This window comes from Cynocephalus volans, chromosome 11, assembly GCF_027409185.1.
Source record: "Cynocephalus volans isolate mCynVol1 chromosome 11, mCynVol1.pri, whole genome shotgun sequence".
Lineage (NCBI taxonomy): Eukaryota > Metazoa > Chordata > Mammalia > Dermoptera > Cynocephalidae > Cynocephalus > Cynocephalus volans.
Window position 1 is genome coordinate 181,991 of NC_084470.1, and position 20,792 is coordinate 202,782.

The 20,792-nt window shown below is 38.0% G+C and overlaps 1 protein-coding gene across 6 annotated transcripts in view; it reads left to right on the forward strand.

The window, feature by feature from the left end:
* Positions 1 to 20,792, forward strand: part of BBS9 (Bardet-Biedl syndrome 9) — a 445,357-nt gene that overhangs the window by 159,752 nt on the left and 264,813 nt on the right. For all 6 annotated transcript variants that reach the window (XM_063113569.1, XM_063113571.1, XM_063113574.1 and 3 more), the window contains exons 10-11: positions 13,020 to 13,201; positions 17,651 to 17,727. In XM_063113569.1, coding sequence (XP_062969639.1) covers positions 13,020 to 13,201; positions 17,651 to 17,727 — 259 coding nt within the window. The remainder of the gene's footprint in view (positions 1 to 13,019; positions 13,202 to 17,650; positions 17,728 to 20,792) is intronic.

Below are 20,792 nucleotides of genomic sequence, written 5' to 3' on the forward strand. Positions count from 1 at the left end.
TTCTCTTTTTCTGTCTTTTATAAGGACACACGTCATTGGATTTATAGCTTACCTTAATCCTGGATGATCTCATCATCTTCTTAGCCAAAGCAAGCAGAAGTTCAGTTCAGACTTCACTCCTTGATGAGAGGAGCTGTGAAGTCACATTGCAAGGGCAGCGAATACCAAGAAGGAGAAGACCATGGTCATTTTCATAGATAAAGAGAAATGGATTAGGTGGAGGAGAGGGTTGAATGGGAGTGGGAGAGAAGATTCGTGGCATAAATCCAAAGCTAAAATGTTCGGCAGGCCCAGGTCATGTCAGGGTAGATTTTATACATCATCTCTGTAGGTAGTGCATTGGTGGTGTCATTGTGTGTGTGTGTCTGTGTGTGTGTGTGTGTGTGTGTGTGTGTGTGTGTGTGTGTGTGAGTTTTATTTGCTGGGTTTTTTTTAACCCCTACCCCAATTTTTTTATTATGGAAAAGTTCAAATGTATATAAACTAAATTCAAATGTATATAAACTAAATTCATAGTATAATGCACTGCCATGTACACAGCACTCAGCTTCAACTGTGAGCAGTGTTCTTGTGTGCTTGTTTTTTCTATTCTTCCAGCTACCCTATTTTTCAGCACCGCACTCTCCCGAGTGAGCCACGGGCCAGCCCCCAGCTACCCTATTTTTAATTGCTTTTTGAAATGTAAAATTTACATACATTGAAAGACACAATCTTAACTCCACAGTTTTGACAGACAGATATATCTGTGTAACCCACATCTCTCTCAAGTTATAGAACATTTCCATCATCTGGAAAATATCCTCGCGTCCCTTCCCAGTTAATAATCCCCTTCTCCCCTCTTCCCAGCTAACCACTGTTCATTGTTTTTTTTTCTTCCCGCAATAGATTTATGTTGCTTATTCTAGAACTTCATATAAATGAAATCACAAAGTAGATACATTTTTATGTTGTCCTATTTTGTTCAGCATAATATTTTTTTAACATTCTTCTGTGTTGTTGCATGTAACAGTGGCTACTTTTTATTTTTTTTAAATGTCTAAGTAGTGTTCCATCCAATGAATATACCATAATTTAAAAGATATCTTCTGTATAAATCTTTTTGTGCACATGTGTTTTCATTTATCTTGTATAAATAACTAGGAGTGTATTTACTGGGTCAAAGGGTTGGTATATATATGTTTACTCTGATTAAAAAACTACTCAACCTTTTTGCAAAGTAATTATACCATTTTGTGTTCCCACCAGCAATAAATGAGAGTTCTGGTTGCCCCACATCTTCTCCAACACTTAGTGCTGCCAATCTTTTTAATTCAGATAGTCTAATGTATGTGTGGTGGTAGCTAATTGTGATTTTAATTCTGATTTCTCTGATGACTAATGATGTTGAACTTTTTTTTCCCCCATGGCTCATTGACCACTTTTATACTTTACTGTGTGAAATGTGTATTCATGACTTTTGCCCAATTATTATTCTTTTTTTTTTTTGCTTTTTGTTATAGTAGTTCTTTATATAGAAAGGACACAGGTCTTCTGTCGGAAATTTCTTTATAAATATTTTCTCCCAGTCTTTAGCTTGCCTATTTAACTTCTTAAGTGTCTTTTGATGAGCATAAATTTTGAAACTTGAAGAAGTCTAATTTGTCATTTTTCTTTTAAGGTTTTTGCTCTCTGTGTCCTAAGGAATCTCTGTCTATCCCAGGTCATGAAGATATTGCTATGTTTTCTTCAAAAAGCTTTGTAGCTCTAGCTCTTACGTTTAGCTATATGACCCATCTCAAATTAATTTTTGTGTATACTGTGAGGTTTATTTTTTTCCACATGGATATCCTGTTGTTCCAACACCATTTGTTGAAAAGACTTTCCTTTCTCCTTTATATTGCTTTGGTATCTTTGTTACAAATCCATTGAACCATGAGAGTGTGGGTTTGTTTCTGGAGTCTCTTTTCTCTTCCACTGATCTGTTTATCCTCATGCCCACACCACAGTGTCTTGATTATTATAGATTTGTAGTGTGTTGAGGTCACTTGTGAAAGCCCTCCATCTCTATTTTTTTTTCCCCAAGATTGTTTTGCTAGTCTAGGTTTTTTGCATTTCCATAGAAATTGTGGAAATCAGCTTGCCACTTTTTACAGAATAAAAAAGCCTGTTGGGATTTTCATTTTCATTGTGTTATATCTATAGATCACTTTGGTGAGAATCAGCATTTTATTTTTTTACAGTATTGAGTCTTTAAGGGTACACCTTTTTGAAGCATGATTCTGCATATGTCACTCACTAGCCCGAAAGCCGTCACTGGTTTCACATTATGTAGGGTCTGAGATCTTAGGCAGCTTTATTCCCAATAATCTCATTCCTCTTTTTTTATCCAACACATGTTGCGTCCAGGCTGCTTACTCTTCCTCATCCATCATGTAACCTTTTCTTCCTCTGTGCTTTTGTTCTCTCATGTCTTCCATTCTGGATGTCCCTCACAACTACTCTCCAAATCCACCGCCTCAAATATTACAGGCATGTTATAACGTAGTAAATTACAGAGCAATGACAGGAGAGTTTTTAAAAATAAACAGTCTCAGGTCAGAACACTGAAAATTTAAACAACTTTGTAATCTGAGCACTAAAAATGTAAACAGTACAAAAACATCAAACAAACAAGAAGGAAAAACCAAACCCCATGAACAATCATAATAAAATAGGACTTTAATTTTAAATAGAAAGGTGAAGGTAGCTTGAAGGAAGGGTTGAGGAGATAGGAGCAGCATACACGCTGATCAGGAGAGACCTGTGCGAAGCACTTTCAGTCTAGGGCCCATACGCAGGCTGAGCCTCAGGAGGGACAGTGGGGTGACGGTGCACTGTGTACAGTCACCTGCTGCCTTCTGCCGCTGCTTGGAGGTTCAGAACACCCGAGTACTGGGAGTAATGGGGTACGAAGCAACTTCAAAGTTCTGTTGACGTAGTTCTGTATTTACGAATCACATACAAGTTAATTCAGGTTTCAGAAACGATCCTTGAACAACAAGCTGTTCTTCAGCGTCCAGCTTAAGCATTTAGCCCCACCGTTAAAATTTCCCGGATTCCCCTGTCTAGGAATGGCACCCCTGTTTCCAGAGAGTAAAGTACTTCATATTCGTTCTTGTCTTATGGTACTTATGTCTTATACCCCAAGTTATACTTATCAAGGTGCATATCTTATTCTTTTACGGAGTTGCAAACTTTTTGAATTAATTTCTGATTTTAATTTTTCTATGTATATTCTATAGCACTTCAAATGGTATCCTACATAGAACAGTGTTTGAAAATACTGTATTTGATGAATGAATGAATGATTGAATTAATAACGAGTGAATGAAATATAATGGAGAAATGAAAGGTGCAGAGTAAATAAAAAAAGATTAGAACAAAATTGTGCACAGTCCCCCTGCCCTTTTCGTTTTCTGTTTCAAATGTGAGTTTGGTAAAGGCACTAAAGAATCCAAAGCTGGTTTAACCGTAAGAACAATAATTTTATTTTGAGGTATTTCCAATATGAAAGTTATTTCTCTTGTTTAAGACATGCTTGTCTTAACAAGAACTAACCAGAAAGTCACGTCCCTGTTAAAATCTACAGATATTCATCAATCTACTTCACAGCCCAGATAATTTTAACAATTGATTACTCCCATCAAAAGAGATTTTAAACTTTTTCTAGATGTACAAATTTGGCAACTGCTGAAGATAACTTCTAAATGGCTATCAAATATGCTTTTACTACTGAATTCCAAACAGATGTGTCAGCTAATTTCATTTCAACGTGAGGAAATAGCCATAGTTATTTTGTATTTAGCTTGGTAGACTAAAGGCAAATATCATTCACTTAACATTTTATGTAGAATCGATCTTTTCCTTTTCTTGTTTACTTTAATATTTGATTCTTGAATGCTTAGACATTGTGCTTAGAAAAATAATGAAAAAACCCTCAGTAGTTCATTTAAGATATAATTCAGTTAAATGTAGAAATCATTCTGTCATGTAGCTTTTTATGTATGTTGAACACTAGTCAACTCTAAACAAGTCATTTTGTTTGAAGATCATTTGTTGCCTTCTGAGGGCAGCTGCGTGGCCAGTGGAAAGTTTCAGATCTGAAGCTGGAAAGCCTGGCTCTTAACTGAAGCTCTGCTTCTTATCTCCTGGCAACCGCAATCTGTCAACTTATCTTCCCTAGGTTTTATTCTTTTTTTAAAAAAAATTGTAGGTAATGCTGGTTCCTCATGAGGTTATTAGAAGGGTTAAATGAAAGCGTGTGGTTATATCTGCTAAAGATGTTCTGAGCTCGTCCCCCTCTCTCTAGTCCCAGCCTTCTTGTCTGGGCCACCATCTTTCCTGGCCGGGATATACTGTACATCTTAACCCCACCCAAAGTGGTCTCCTCATTACTGCAGTGAGAGACGTCCTTGTCAGAAATGAATCTGATCGCTTCACTCCCTCACTCCTGTACTTAAAACCCTTGTGTGATTTCCCATTGCTTGAGGATAGAATGTGCAGTCGTCAATGGCATACGAAGAGCCTGACTGCTTTGACCCTTTGTAGTTTCCTGGCCCCATCTTGACCTAAACTCCTTCTGAACTTCCTTTGTTCCAGCTACTCTGGGATTCTTTATTTCACTGCACGTTTCATATTTCTCCTTGTCTTGGAGTCTTTGCACATGTTGGTCTTTCTTCTTGAACAAGCTTTTTATATCATTTGTCTCCTTATTGCTTTGCCAACCTCCCCAGCCCTCCATGCGTTCTTTATGTCTTGGCTTAAATACCACTTCCTCAGAAAGTGAGGTCTCTTCTGACCATCGTCCCTACCCTTCAATCCCCGTTCTCACCACCTAGTTTAAGTCCCTTCGAAATCTGTGTCCATCTGTATCTGTATCTATGTCTATATCATCTATATGCCTTTTGTAGCACTTATCAAATAGTATTAAATAAACGTAAAATTAGTTATTTAGTGTCTCTCTCCCTGTCTAGAAAGTTCGCCAGAGATTCTGTACATGTTTTGATCAATTATATAATCTAGAATGTTGGGCAGAGATTCTGTACCTGTTTTTGTTTGATTATGTAAATCTCCAGCACCTAGCATAATATCTGGTATATTGTAGGCATTTAATAAATATTGAATGAAGGCTTAGAAGGGTCAGTGTAGTAGTCTGTTTCCGTTGCTTATATAGAAATACCCGAAACTGGGTAATTTATAAAAAAACCAGTATTTACTGCTTACTGTTTCGGATGCTGGGAAGTCCAAAGTCTAGAGAACACATGTGGTGAGAGCCTCGTTGGTAGGTAGTGACTCTTCACAGCGACACAAGTTGTCACATGGCAGGTGGCAGAAACGGAGAGAGAGAGAGCTCCTCATGCATTGTCCTCCAGCCCTCAGAACCACCATTAAGCCATCAGCTTGTTAATCCACTTACTATGGCATGGTCCTCACTATCTAATCACCTCTTCAAGGCCCCACCTTTCAGCTACCATAGCAGGATTTCCCACCCTCTTAACACTGTCCTAGTGGGCATTAGGTTTCTAATACATGGACTTTGAAGGGCACAGTGCAATCCAAAGCAGTTGCCTTCTCTGAACAAATGATTAATTTTGAGAGTCCAACATATAGAATGGTACTGAAGTGGGAGGGCATTTGCCTGACCAGCTAGATGAACTGGATCAACCTTGTTTATCAGAATGACATATGTCACAACCATTTTGCCTTTAAGTCAGTCAGCTTGGGCTTAGTAGTTGCTTCATAAAGATTTATGGAATTTAAGTCAAGCTGTGCTCGCCCTTTAATCAAAATTGTACCTACCTGGAGACCTTTATCTCATGTGCCTGGTGTTTTGGAAATTGTGATGTGAAAAAGAATACTACCGATGCACTTTAATTACTCATTTTATTCCTTATAAAGTAACATATGAGGCCTTGGTGAAAGACTCTGGGAATGAACTAATTCATTCATTCATTCAATTAACAAAGCTATATTGAGTTACTATTAGGTAACTGTTCTAGCTATATTGAGTTACTATTGGGCACTATTATAGGTAACTGTTAGTTACCTAATAGTGCATTATTAGGCACTATTAGATACTATTAGGTAATTGTTCTAGCTGTATTGAGTTACTATCAGGCACTGTTCTAGGTATCCAAAAATGAATAAAACAATATTTCCTGCCTTATGGGGCTTATGAAATAAAGTAAATAATAAAGAAAGAAAGAATATATCAGACCAGTGCTATGGAAAAACATAAGGTATAGGGAGAGGATAAAGAGTAGTGAGGGTGAAGGGGATGTTGAATGGTTGCCTTTTTAGATAGTGTGGTCAGATAAGTCCTCACTGAGCAGGTGACATTTAAGCAATCACCTGAAGGAAGAGAGGGAGCCATGCATGTGGGTATCTTGGAAAGAATATGATTTCTGGGCACAGAAATGAGGAAATATAAATGCCGTGAGACAGGATTGTGCTAGAATAGTGCTCTTAAGGATCTGAGGTGAAGGACTTAAAAAAACTTTTTTTAAACATTCGCTCTTAGACACATAAGTAGTCCCACTCTGCATGATTATTAGGCAGCATATGACACATGGGACTCACCGCATAGGCTCAGCATTGTCTAAACTGGCTGCACTCGACCAGTGTGATGAGCTTAGTGATTCCATGCTTGGTTACTGCAGCAATGTCAGATCGCTGTGAACATTTCTAAACAAGCACTTTGGGTGTGTTTCCTTTTGCAGCCCTGTGCTAGAGTGTTTGAGTAACTTCCACATAGTTGTGGCTGGAGGAGAGTGAGTGAAGTGGAGAATAATAGGAAATGGAAATGACGTGGGGGTGCGTATTATACGGGGCCTTGAAGACTCTGGTAAGGACCTGGGCTTTTATTCTGAGTGCCAGGGTAGCTGCTGGAGCGTTGCAAGCTGACATGACATTCTCACTGCTGTGGTGGGAGAGTACTGCAGAGACACAAAGATAGAAGCAGAGAGACTGGTTAATAGCAATTTTCCAGGGCAAACATAAGGCATGCAGTAGTGAACTTGGTGAGAACTGGTTGGATTCTGAACATATTTTAAAAGCAGGGCTGGCAATATTTGCTGATGGAATGCGTGTGGGTGCAAGAGAATGAAAAGGGAGTGGGAGAGTCAAGGATGACTCTAGGGTTCTTCTTGCTTAAAGAATGTAGTTACTCTTAGCAGAAACATGGAAGATACAGGAGGGGCAGGTTTGAGATAGAGGGAGAGGCCCCATCAGGAAGTCAGTTGTAGCCATGTCGAACTTTAGATGACTGCTGGCTTCCAGCCAGAGCTATCAAGTGGGCTGCTGGGTGCACAGGTCTGCACTTTAGGAGAGAGGTCTGGCTGGAGACGTAAACGTGGGAGCCACACAAAGACGGTATTTAAAGTCGTGAGACTGAATGAGCTCACTAGGACTGGAGTCCTCTGCCTTCAGACCATCCATTCTTTTTCACCTTTGAGGATCTACTTGCAGGTCAAGATCCAGCTTCTGCATCCTGTGCCCTGCAAGGCCTTGGTCTGCTTTCTCATGCAGGGCCACTGCACTCTCTTCCTACAGTGCTGTGGCATCTGCCACATTGGATTGAAACTGCTATTTAAAAAAAAGCTTTTTCTAGGGCAAGTACCACATCTTATTTGCCTTTGTAGCTTCTGTTGAATAGCAGCTGCTCAATAAACATGTCTTAAATGATGTTGATGGACTGATTCAAAATATGTCCAAGGACACACGTCTGCGCCTTTGGGGCTGAAGCAGAGCTGCATGTGCTGAGTCTGCCTGACTGTACTTGAAGGGCAGTACCTTTAAATCATGTGTTCCTTACTGGGGTGGAGTAAAAATTGGGTGCAATGGACAGTACTTAAGTAGTTTCTAAGTATTTATGTGTCTATATATAGTAATCAAAACCAGACTTCAACAATTCGATATCTTAAAATGTTTCTGTTTGCATCAAATGAGACTGGACAAGAGACCATTGGATTCAGCACACATTCTTTTTATTTGTTTTTAAAAGTATTATTTATTTGTTTTGTTGTTTAGCTAATGAAAGAAACTGTGCGTTTTCTATCTATTGTGACCTATACTTCAAATATTTTCAGGTTGCACATCTTGTAGCTTGTCCTTGTCAGAAAAACAGAGCTAGATGAACTTTTTAAATTCCACAAATGTTTAATGTCTAAGTTGCTGATTCAAATCCAGTGTCTGGGAATGGAAAATAGAATACTTTTTTCCCTTAAAACAAGAAAATAAAGTTTTCTCTCTAACCTTACTTTGTAACTATAAAACATAATAAAAGTAACTCATAATTTCACTAGTTAGGTATAGTCACCATTCAATTAGCATTTAGATATTTTTTTTTATTCTGTGTTTTATACACATATTTTATAAACTTAGAATAAAATGTATATACAGTATTATATTTTGCTTTCACACTTAATATTTCTTTTTAACTATTTTTCTGATGGCAGATATTTTGTAACACACGATTTATAATGGTTTCTAAACATTCTATTATAGATATACCATGATTTAAAAAAAAATTCCCTATTTCTTATCATTTGAATTGTTTCTAAATTTCCTTAATAACTATGGAAGTACATTACTGTGTAAAAGGTAATGAACATTTTTAAGGTTTTTGATTTATATTTCTGAAATATTCTTTAAAAGGATTTTAACAAATTTTCTTTCCCACCAGAAGTACATGAGAGTTTCTATCTCCATGTACCTTCTCTAACAGCAGGACTCATTATTGAATACGATTTTTTGCTGGTTTGAGGTGTTAACCAAATATAGCTTTTTAAAAACAGTTTTAAAAATACGCATTTTTTATTCTAAATTTTTTCCATCATCTCTTGACTCTTATTTTTATGTGTGAATTGTCCTTTGACCTTTGAAGTTGGAATATCATCTTACTCTCATTGATTTGTAATAGTTCCTTCCATATTAGGTTCAACGTATAAGATTGTTTTTATAGGTCAAAAACAGTTGAATATCAGCAACTTCATATGGTTCAACTTAAAGTTGTGTATTTTATGTTGGTTGCCAATTATTTTCCTGGTTTGTCTTTTGTTCTTTTTACCAAGTTGTTTTCTTGAGCGTATAACAAGTTTAAAATTTTTGTGTGGTTTAATTTAGAGATCCTTTCCTTTGTAGTGTCTTCTATTGCTTTCTTACGGCAAAAGTTCTTCCAATATCAGAGGAAGATAAATATTTTTGTAGTTTCATATTTTTAAATTTAACTTTTAAAATCCATCTGGAATTTTGTTTTAATGTATTGTTAAGGCAGGGATCTGTTTACTGAGTGATGAAAAAATTACTTTCAGATTCCTGAGCAAAACTCTATTGTTTAATTTCATGCCCCATTGCTAAAATCACAAAATTATGTGTTCTAGGAATATAACATCTTTGATCTTGATTCTTCATAAAGTATGTTATTATGATGCCTTGGGTTAGGTGATGTGTTTCAAGGACGTGATAATTCAGAAACCTTAATTTTGTAAGCGTTAACTCTGCTTTTAAGATGGAAGTAATAGGGTACACAATTCTAGGTTTGATTGATGGCTATTTCGAGCATAAAACCCTATTATTCATAGAACCTTACCCATTAACCCACACAGACAATATTGTTAAATAAAATGTTCATTGAGTAAAAATATTTTTTTAAAAAACATGATTAATTGTTTCCCCTCCCCCCATACTTAGATTGGGCTCGGCTTTAGGAATGATATATATATATTTTAAATTTGTCCTTTACGTAAAGATGTCAAGTGATGATATTACTTATTATGTAGTATTATAGGCCTCAGTCAAAGTTCCTGTCCATCATTGGTGTTTTAGACAGAAATACCACTGATTTATTAGATGGTTTTTAGAGTTTGTCTTAGTGTTCCTGTGGAATAAAAAGTAATTTTAATTGAATTAACCTACTGTGTAAATTTCTGTAATTTGATCGAAGTTATATGCAATGGCTCTGATGCCGTTGATAAGAAAAGAGTAAATTGCTTAAGTTCTATAATTACTTTTTAAAAATTTATTTTTATTCAAGCATAGTTGATTATTCATGTTTTGGAGGTACAATGTTGACTGCTTTCACCTGGATACAATGTATGTTAATCAAATCAATATTATTAGCATATCCATTATTACAAATCAGACTTACTCTTTATGCCCCTTGTCCAATCTCTCCTCATCCCCCTCTCCCTACTCCCCTCCCACCTCTAATAACCCTAGATTTCTTTTCTCCTTTTGAAAGATTAACAGTTATTCTGTTGATTTGTTGCCTAGATGATCTGTCCAGTGCTGAGAGAAGGGTGTTCAGGTCCCCCCCATTATCATAACACAGATGCTTCTTCTATTACTCTGGAGTGGGCATTGTGGAGAGACATCCTCTTCTTTTTTTTAGTCTCTGCTGGTGACTTTCCTTGTGTCAATGCAGTCAAGTGGCTGGTGGGCCACCTGCACAGTGGCTGTGGCTACTGCTGTGGCTTCTAGCCACTTTTGTGGCAGCTGTGGCTATTGTGTTCGCTGTAGTGGGCCACCCATGTGGAAGTGGTGTTTTTGGCATGCTCCTTGCCTGGTTGTGGGCAGGGTGGCCGCCCACGGCTCCATACCTCAAGACCCCGGGTAGACCCCTTGGTGGTGGTGGCGTGCCTGGTTCAAGTTCTGTAATTACTTTAACTGTCAAGACATTTTGGTGACATTTGGTAAGCTCTTTCAGTGAGAGAAGACCCTGGATCCTTTCCTTCTGGACACCTCAAGCATTAGTAAAGAGTGTTTTTTTGAGAGTCTGGAGATATGTATGGATCCCCCATTATGTAAACTCTTTCTATCTGAACTTTGAAACTTAATAGGTTCAGGTAATATTTTAGATAAATCCCTTGTATCTAAATTGTTACTATTTGCTGTCGAAAACAATGGAACAAAACTGATTTACTAATAAACTATCCAACTCAAAGACCAAATGAATTTAGATAGGGAGGGATACTTGTGCTGGGTCATGGTGACACTTCCTATGTTATGGACCATTCAAAAGTGGAGATGAAAGGGATGGACAGAACTGAGGGTTCCCACGTTCTCTGAGAAGGCAGCCAGAGATCTGCTCTGTAGGATCCTAGAGTTTCCTGCGGACTCATTGGGTCCCTAGACCTTGGGGCTGGGTGGAATGGGAAGCAGACTCCAGTTACGGCTCAGCGGAGGGAGGGTTTGCTCTCTCGGAGCTGGAAGTGATGACTTCCATGGCCACCAGGTGGCTTCAGTTGCCTGCAAAGAAAGGTTCAAGCCCAAAGGTGCTACGGGGTTGCTTTTCACACTTTAGTTTAGGAAAATAACTTCATTTTGGCAGTATTTATTTTCAGAGGTAGATATGACAGAACCAATTCATAAAGTGAAAGACTTCTGAGGATTATCTAGTCTCACCTTCTCCTTTTAGAGATAAAGACCATTTCGGAAGATTTCTCCAAGCTGACCCAGCTATACAGCCCCAGAGTCAGAGCTAGAACTCAAGTCCCCTGACTCATCCTAGTCCAGCTCTTTAGTTGTTGCATCGGTGATATCAATCTATTATTTGTCTCTCTGAAAGCACGGCGCAGGGTCATGTGGCACTGAGTGTGCCTGAGCCCTGGAGAGGTTGCGTAGGAATGCTGTGTGTGAGGTGGCTGGTGAACTGGTTGCTGGTGGCTACCTCCTGGGAAGGACTGAGCAGTGGTGGTGTCTGCTCCTAGCCCAGCTGACGTTTTCAGTTAATGAGGTCACCACTTGCCATGATTCAGAGTTAGGGAGTTTTAAAAATTCTTATTCACTCTGAATAAGCCTGTTATATACCTTATCTCCTTTTCTCTTCTTCAGATGAATAGCAACATTTTTTTCCATCTTCTTTTCTCTCAACAATTTTTCTATTGTTTTTGATTAACATCTAATCTTTAGAACAGGGCTGGAAACCTTTAAAAAAAAAATCAGAGGCCACTATAGAAAACATAACAAACAAAAACAAACAAATCCACTATGTATCAACTCAAAATGACTCATGACATTGTTAGATCTTCTGGGAAAACTAGGGAGGAAGCAACGACCAGAGTACTTCAAAAAGTTTGTGGGAAGACCTGCATTATCTTTCAGTTCCGTTTTTCCAGGACGTACCTTCGTATGGTGTCCATCTCAGCTACTTTCAGTAGGAAATTCAGAAAAATGTAAAGCTTTTACTTTTTAAAGCGGTACTAGAATGATCCGTAGTTTGCATGTTAGGCTTGTCTCTATTGTAAAACAGATGAGGGAGCCTGAGGGAGGGACGAGTCAGATGATGGGGAGGAAGCGAGATCAGCAGGATGGGAAGAGCCGTGGGCAGTAGTTACGAAGCAGGATGGCGGACAGCGGCCGCGTCTGCCTAGGAGTGGAGGGAAGGGAGGGACCCAGAGGGCTGCGGGGATGGGTGTCAGCCGTGGCGGGCGGACCCGGGGAAGGGGGCAAGTGCGAGTCTCAGCGTGGAAGGAGGGAAGCGAGGGGAACGAGCCGGGGCACGATGTCTCCAAGACCTCATGTGGCTTCCCTCACCAGCCTCTGCACTGTTCTGTCCCCTGCATGGCCCTGTCCTCCCTGCTGGGCTTCATCCAGCCAGCAGCCCAGCCCTGTCCCCCCGTCCCTTGTTCCTGTTCCTTTGCTCACGTGCTTGTTATGAATCCTCCAAGTGGTAGCTGAAGTGGGGACTGAAAACAATGCTCGACTGGAGAAGCTCTCAGAGCAGGATTTGCCATGTAGTTCGGTCCCCAAACGTGAAGCCATTGAAATAATCATTGGGGTTTTTTCTTCTCTAATTAATCTCAACATCGGGAGTCCTTCTATTGATATGTCATGTTTGAAACATCTGAATCAAGTCTTTGAAGTTTTACTTCAGAAATAGATGGACACTGTTGTCACTTTCTTCATGGTATGTTGAAGCTGCACTGAATAGAAATGTAGCTGGTCAAGAATAAATCCACTGAAATTTCTAATTATGTCTCGTTCCCTTTTCCTTATTGTAGTGATTTAAAGGGCGTGATAGTCACTCTGAGTGATGATGGTCACTTGCAGTGTTCATACCTGGGGACAGACCCTTCTCTGTTCCAAGCTCCAAAAGTTGATTCCAGAGAACTGAACTATGATGAACTTGACACAGAATTGAAAGAACTTCAGAAAATCATCAAAGATGTTAACAGATCACAAGGTATTTCATTTACAGCTTTTTATTTTTTAATTTTAGTATTCATTGTAAAATGCACATTATCTTGTATATGGATAATGGTTTGCATGTGTTAATTTTCTCCTTCAGGCTTAATAAAGTCATATTTGTGAGAAGCGTTTCTCCTTAGCACACAAGGTCTTCTTGGTGCTTACTTTTATGTTACAGCTTCTGGAAAATATGTTCTGTTAAAGGTGATGCTTTGGTTAATGCGTTTCAGAGATGGCACTATCCAGTTTTTCCTTTAAACGCTAAGAAAGGGTGAAGTATTTTGGGTGGTGGGAGAAGAGCATTAAAGTTTAGAATGGTCATTTATTAACTTCTAATAACCCTGAAAAAATTTTAGTTGCTTCTTTCAAAAGAAACCAAAGCCGTACATGAGTTACCATTTTGTTACTAAAAATGTCGTCCTTCGCAGTTTGGCGGTATAATTTATGTTTGCAGTTAATTAGCCATCCACATGGAGGGCGGCCTGTGGTGCGCTGAGCTCTGATGACTCAGAGGCTGATGATGTTTTCAGTTCCTGAGTTTTGGGAAACTCTGTATTATCTTACTTTGGGTCTCATGAGGGTATAATTTTATTGTAAATTGAAAAGGAGAAACAAAACACCAGTCCTGCAGTTTGAGTTGGCCATGTGAAAAGCATTACTTTAAGTTCCCTTTTCAGGGTCAGGTAAAAGTATTTCTTTAATGAGAAAAAATATGAACTATTTTCGCAAAAAAGAAATGTTAAAACAAGTAGGAATAATAAAAGAAGCAGAGCATCAAAAGCCAACCGAAACAGCAGAGCCACCTTAATCCTGATCCAGTCACTTTACTAGATTTATGTCTTTTTGGGTCTATGTTACCAAGATTGTATTCCTCTGGTTCTGAGAAACTGCGATAATATATTTTAAAATATGAATATTAAAATAAAGTCATTATGCTTTGGCTTCACACGTTCTTTTAGAAAGTTTTGAAAGTAAACCAGTGAAACTTAGGTCTTTTAAGTACCTCCAATTACTTAAAAACCTGTTTATTGTCAGCACCCCAATGTCAAGTAGAAAATAGTTAAAATTGTATATGTCAAATTCCAATATACAATTAAAAATTTTTTTTGATACTAGTATTTTGGGGATTAATGGAATTATAAGTCTCATTTTGTCATTTAAAAATGTATTTGGTTAATGGACACAAATAGCAATTACGTTTTACAATGAATACACTAATTATCCTGATTAGTCATAATATACTGTACACAAATACTAATAGTCAACTCTGTACACCACAAATATGTATAATCAATTAAGTTTCAGTTAAAAAAATGTAATTGGAAGAGTGGCACATATATGAAACATGAAATCTTCACAGTTCATTAAAATAAGTTTAATGTGACTTTTCACTCCAAATTTTCTCTTGAGATTTTGCCCTTTCCATAAACAATGTGGTAATGATACTTTGACATGAATTGTGGATGAAATTTCTCAGAAAATTTCTTACAGCTTAAAGTTATTTCTTGGTGGCTGTAGGTAGTGATGACCTTGGGTGAGGTGGTTTAGTCTGTTTTACTTGTCATTACCTTGATCCTTCCGTGTATATTGGAAAACTGCCAACTAAGCTAGAGATGTACCCACAGACATGGGTGCAAAGCTCATTATTTACAGAATAATTTTATGCAAGTTATTAATTTACATAAATTAATTTTATGTAAAATTTTAGTTTACATTTGAAGTCCCCTGCCTTTCTATGCCACCATCGTTAGATTTTATTCCTGAAAAAGAAGCAAAGAGAAACATTTTAAAAAGAGAGGCTTATAAAATGTTTCATTTCTAGACAAGGAAAAAAAATTAATGTTCTGTATCCTTATAAAACCATGGTATGTTTTTGTATTAAAATACCTGTAATTATACAAAAGCACCAAATTATTTCATTACGGAAGATTGAGAAGTTAAAACTCTGAACTTTTTGATGACCTTGCTATTCATTTAAATGTCACTTATTTTAGTACAGTGACTTTAACTTGCAAAGAAAGCTTATAGTCTTGTGGGTTATGTTTAGTACTTAAAGCTTTTTTTCTATTTTTTCAAAAGAAGAGTTGCAGCAAAATTTAAAGCCAATTAAAGAGTACATTTTGTTGTACACATGATGTATATTATATACTGTAATAAAAGTGTTCTTGAAGCTGATTTTATGTGTGCAAGTTATATAAGGAATGTATGTTGTAAGCATGAAATTATAGTAATAATTTCTGTATGGCTCATGGATTCTGAAGGTTTTCATAGTCACTCATTAGTGTAAATCCTGCCTAGCAATTTTGTTACCAGTAGTCAACAACATCTGCTGGTAGGAACTTTCAAAGATGGGATTTCCTTATGATTTAGACAGTTGGATGTGTATAGTCTCTACCTGGGGTAGGTATGAAGGACGGGGTACAGTGTCAAGATAGGTGCCCACACAGTTGTGTCTTCAAGAAGAGAGAGAGAGCAGTGAGCCTCGGGCCTGTAAATGAACACCATTTGAAGTGCAACGGCAGATACTTGCATGCAGACATATTTCAAATTGCACTCCATTTGAAATATGTCTGGATAACTAAGTTGATGCTTACCCCCAAGTGCTAGAAACATTTGCACTTAGTGACTTTGCTTGTTTAGGCTTATGTCTGGCTGCATATAACTGAATACCCAAATAAAGTGACTTAAACAAGGTAGAAGTTTATTTCTTTCTCATGTAAAAGAAGCCTAGTGATGGGCAGTCCAGCTTGGCAGATCCACAGTCATCAGGGACTCTGATTCCTTTCTCCCATGGTCATCTTTGGTCCAGGATGGCTTCTGGAACTCCTTGCCTCACATCTGCAGCTGAGTCAGCCCCCTTAAGGAGCCTTCCTGGAAGCCACACCCTGAACAGCTCCCACTTAGATCTCGGTGGCCACTCCAAGCTGCACAATGGGCTGGGAAATTAGATGTTTTAGCTGAGTACTTTGTTGCTCAGAATAAAATTGAGCTTCTTTTAAAAGGGAAAGAAGTGAAGAATGGTTATTGGATGGGCAGTGAGCAGGCTTTTGTACTCTGAGTTATGGAAATCTTGCTGTGTTTGTGGGAATGCCTGACAGCAATTGTAGGCAGTTCTTTTTGTGAGACAGCTGATTCATGTGGCATCGTCCAAGTGCTTTCCATGTTATCATCAGTCAGCCGACCTCAGTGTGTGGGGGATGTTTTCTCTCAGGGCCACAGAGTGACCTCAGCAGTTCCAGGCAGCATGTGAAGATGTGAGTTCCAGGGAAGAAGAGGGCTTTTCCTCCCGCATCTCCCCTCTTATTAGGGAGGAATGGCTTTCCCAGAAGCATGTGCCAGGATTTCTCACTCCCAACTCCCCTTACCTCCCATCTGCTGGGAGTAAATCCCACGCTCATGCCTAAAACAACAACGGTCAGTGCAAGAGAATCATCATGATTGGATTTCACCCTGGGGCCCGGGAGAGGTGACTTTCTCTGAGATGAAGGTGATACCTCAGCAAAATTAGGGCTTTGCCACAAGAAGGGAGGAGGGAAGGATGGATGTTGGTCTGGTGTGTGTGTGTGTGTGTGTGTGTATGTACATAAATATTATTTATGTTGTTTATTTAGGATCTCTGTCATTTGTTCATAATATCTTATTATGCAATATAACATGGTTAAAATTGTGAAAATAACATGTATGAATGTATGGTAAAAGTGATTCACGTAGTAATAAAAGGGTAAACAATGAAAAGCGACTGTCTCTTCAGACCAGATCCTAGTTCCACTCTTTAAAGGTAATCCTTACCAAGAGTTTTTGTGTATTCTTCTAGAAATATTCATGTTTATGTAACTGTTTTTAGACATATTGTTCTACGTCTTGCTTTTTTAAATTAATAGGTATGTCTCAGAGTTCTTTTCATGTCAGTGTTCAAAGATTGGCAACAGTCTTATTTATAGCTTTGTACCATTGCATAGTATGATACCATAATTTTTTTAAACCATTTTCCTATTAACAGATATATAGATATTTAGGTTGTTTTCACTTTTTAAAAAGTTACTACTAACAGTAGAGAACCTCCTTGGGCACGTCGGTGAGTATTGTATAAATTCTTGAGAGTAGAATTGTTAATCCACAGGATATGTACATTTTACGTTTTGATAGTTATAGCCAACTTACCATCAAAAGGGTTGTTTTAATTTGGGCTTCCACTAGTAGTCAAGGATTGGTCAGTCAATGGCTGACACGTAGCCAATATCTTTGGAGAAAGAGACAATTTTTCTTTATCATATTGTATAAGGAAAGAATTAGCATCAAGCTTCTAATTCTGTAATTCATTAATGTTTTCAACTTGTATTTTTATGGGGTTGTTTTTTGATAGTATAGATAAACCTTTAAAGAAAAACTGTATACAGCAGGTTTTCATTTATGATTAAATCTTTTTTTTTTTTTTAAATTACAGGTGTTTGGCCCATTACTGAGAGAGAAGATGACTTGAAAGTTTCTGCCGCAGTTTCTCCTAACTTTGATTCAGTGTCTGTAGGTGTATTTGCAGATTTTAAAGACTTTTATGATAGTGGGAGACTCTGATGAATAGGATCAAAATGTATTGGATTAAATTCTGGGCCTCCAAATCGAAACATCAGGGAGGATAACAAATTTTAGTCCTTGTTACTTTTTAGATAAAAACATTTCTAGCTTCTTAGTGCCAGTAAGGAGCTTCTTGGGCAGGATTCTGTTTAAGAAAGAAATAGGGGTTGGGAGAAGCAGTGGAAGGGGTTCCTGCCCTTCTTCTAAATCTACCTTTTCTTTTTTAAAAAATTTTTTCAGTACCATAGTATTGAGATCACCCTAATCCAGATGAGTAATACTGACTCTGTTAGATTTTTGTTGAAGGTTCAAGGAGGTAATGTTTGTGAGTGGCCTAGTTCAGGGTCTGACGATTTACAGACTTTAGCACATTATGGTGGTTGTGGTGGTCGGATAGTTTTAAGAGCAGGCAGTTGGTCCGGGAATTGCATTTTCCCCCCACTTCTTTGTGGCCCAAGGCAGTATACTTAATTTTATTAGTCTTATGTTTCTCATCTGCAAAATGGGAATAATAATAGAATACTTGGCTGAAGTGTTATGATATTTAGTCATCAACGCCATTGTCAAATTACATTTTACTTCTTTCAGCATCATCATCATCACCATTATCATTGCTACCTATGTCCCACTACTTGTCTTGGTCACTGCTGTATCTTTAGTTCTTGCCACATAATGGCTGTTCAATATATATTTGCTGTATGAGTGAATGAATGAATAAAACCGAGAAAGCGTTCTTGGTTACTGAAAGAAAGTGAGCCGAAACTCCGGGTACCGATCAAGCTTTATTAAAAGAAGAAAATCTGCCGGGCTGTGCTCAAAGTGGCAGGCGTCCCGGGCTGCCTTCAGAGTGGGGGACAGCAGCAACAGTGGGATTGCATGAGTTGGTGTCAGCTGTTGGGCGTGAAGTGTACGGGGAGGAGGGACCATTAGGCTGATGTGTGACTGGGTGGAGAACTGCGCTGATGCGGAAGCCTGAAAGTTGTTTCTGCTGAAGTCAGGAGGCTTCTGCTAAGGAGAATGGGAAGGGGTTTGTTTGGTGCTGCAGTGGAGACAAGGCCAGTGGCTGTTTTGTGCTTATTGTGTGCACAATGGCGCCGGTCACACCCAAAATCCATCAGTTATATTACTCCGTCTCCTTGTTTTGTTTTCTGTAAGTACTTGTTAGAGTATGATTGATTATGTCTCCCTGCTTGCAATTTGGCAAAATCTATTAAGTTTATCTGTGTCTCTACCAAAAGTTGATCAATTTAGGGAAGTGATTGAATTTGCTTATTTTATTGTCTTTGGAGCTCATATCATATAATTCTGCCCGGGAAATGTCTTTGATATTTAGGTATCAGAGCATAATATAATAAGCACTTGTTATGAATTTTCAAAGGTTAATCTTGGTATAGGCAGCCAATCCAAATTGTCATAAAAATCATATTAACATTGCTATGATATAGTAAATTTGGTACACTTAAAAAAGGTAGGACTGCCTGTGAAAGAAGCATTCACCTGGCTGAGTCGCATGGCAGAGGCACTGTTTTAAACACTGGCCATTCAGCACACTCCATTTCTCACTCACCATTTCTGAAGGGTGTAGACTGAGTGGAACGTTTCTGCTTAGTTAGCTGACAAATGTACAAACATTTTCTTACTGTAGAAATGGTTCTTCCCCCCCCCCCCCCCCTTTGGGCAACTTGTATAATTTTTTTCTCCATCACCTTAAACATAGACAATTTGGAATAAGGAATTCCTTTTCTGTTCTTCAGGAAGTTTTGATCCTTGTAGGAAAAGGCCTGTGTTGTAGCAGTAGGAGTACTGTACTGTAATGAATATTTACCCATTGGTACCCCTTGGTGCTGTTTCCTCTTAACTAGGTATCTCTTTTCAGCTTTATTTTCCCTGTGTTACTATTTTTTTCCTCCTTAAGAGATTTCTTGAGAGTATCGTATTCATCTCATTGGAAGAATTAGCCCCACAATATACGTGGTTGTGATGCCATGATGTCTTCTCATAGCCATTTCTCTCTGGCTGTAATTTTATGTCTCCAGAGGACTGCCGTCTTTGAAGTATGTAGGCGTTTAGACATGGATTGAAAAGAGCAGGAAACAGGAGATGTTGGTTTCTCTTCTAGATCCATAGACAGCTAAATGTAAAACATTTCCTGGATTGTAGTTAATACTAGAACAAAAAGACTGGATTGATATTTTAGTTTGAATTATTACGAAAGCACACTTCTAAGAAAAAGTAGTATAACTTATATTAGAATGAAGCGTTTTCTAGAGAAGACAGGCATTGCTATCCCATCTTCCTGATTGACAAGCTGTATCAGAGTCCACATATGGTTTCCTAAGGAGCCCCAAAAAGAATATGAATGTCTCAACTCCTAATTCTGCTGATACGCATTACATCATAGTGATCCCCATTGCTTAGAAGTGTATAGTTTTTATTGGTTAAAAAAAATTAAATAAAAAAGCACAATGGATCATATTCATTGGTTGGGTAGAAACATTGTGATTTTAATTATTCCCTAGGAATTCATGTGGGTATTATTAGAAAGTATGTTACCCCTTTGTCTTATTCTACCATAGAGTACACATTTTTTCCTCTCAATGTACTACTGTCAAAAATAAGTTATAAGGAAATGTTTGCTTTATTATATTATACAGCAAATTCTTTAAGAGATAGAATGAGGTAACCCGAGCTGATGCTCAAAGAGTGCCTGTTGAATTAGTTTATGATGTGTATTAGTAAAAAAATATTCTACCACTGTTATTTTCTAGGTGTCAGGCCACTCAGTGTCTGTATCATTAGTTACATGCATTGGATAACATGTTGTTAATTGGAGTAAGACATACCTTAGGCAAATTGAAAAATACAGTGATCTAAAGGAATGGCATAATGTTTGTCTGAGAAATACAAGGCGGCCTTCTATGTGGTATAAAGAACAAGTTAATAGGATTGATGCTTTGAACATATAAGTAAATTTGGAAATAGAGTGGTTTGATAAAATACATGCCCTTTTCTTT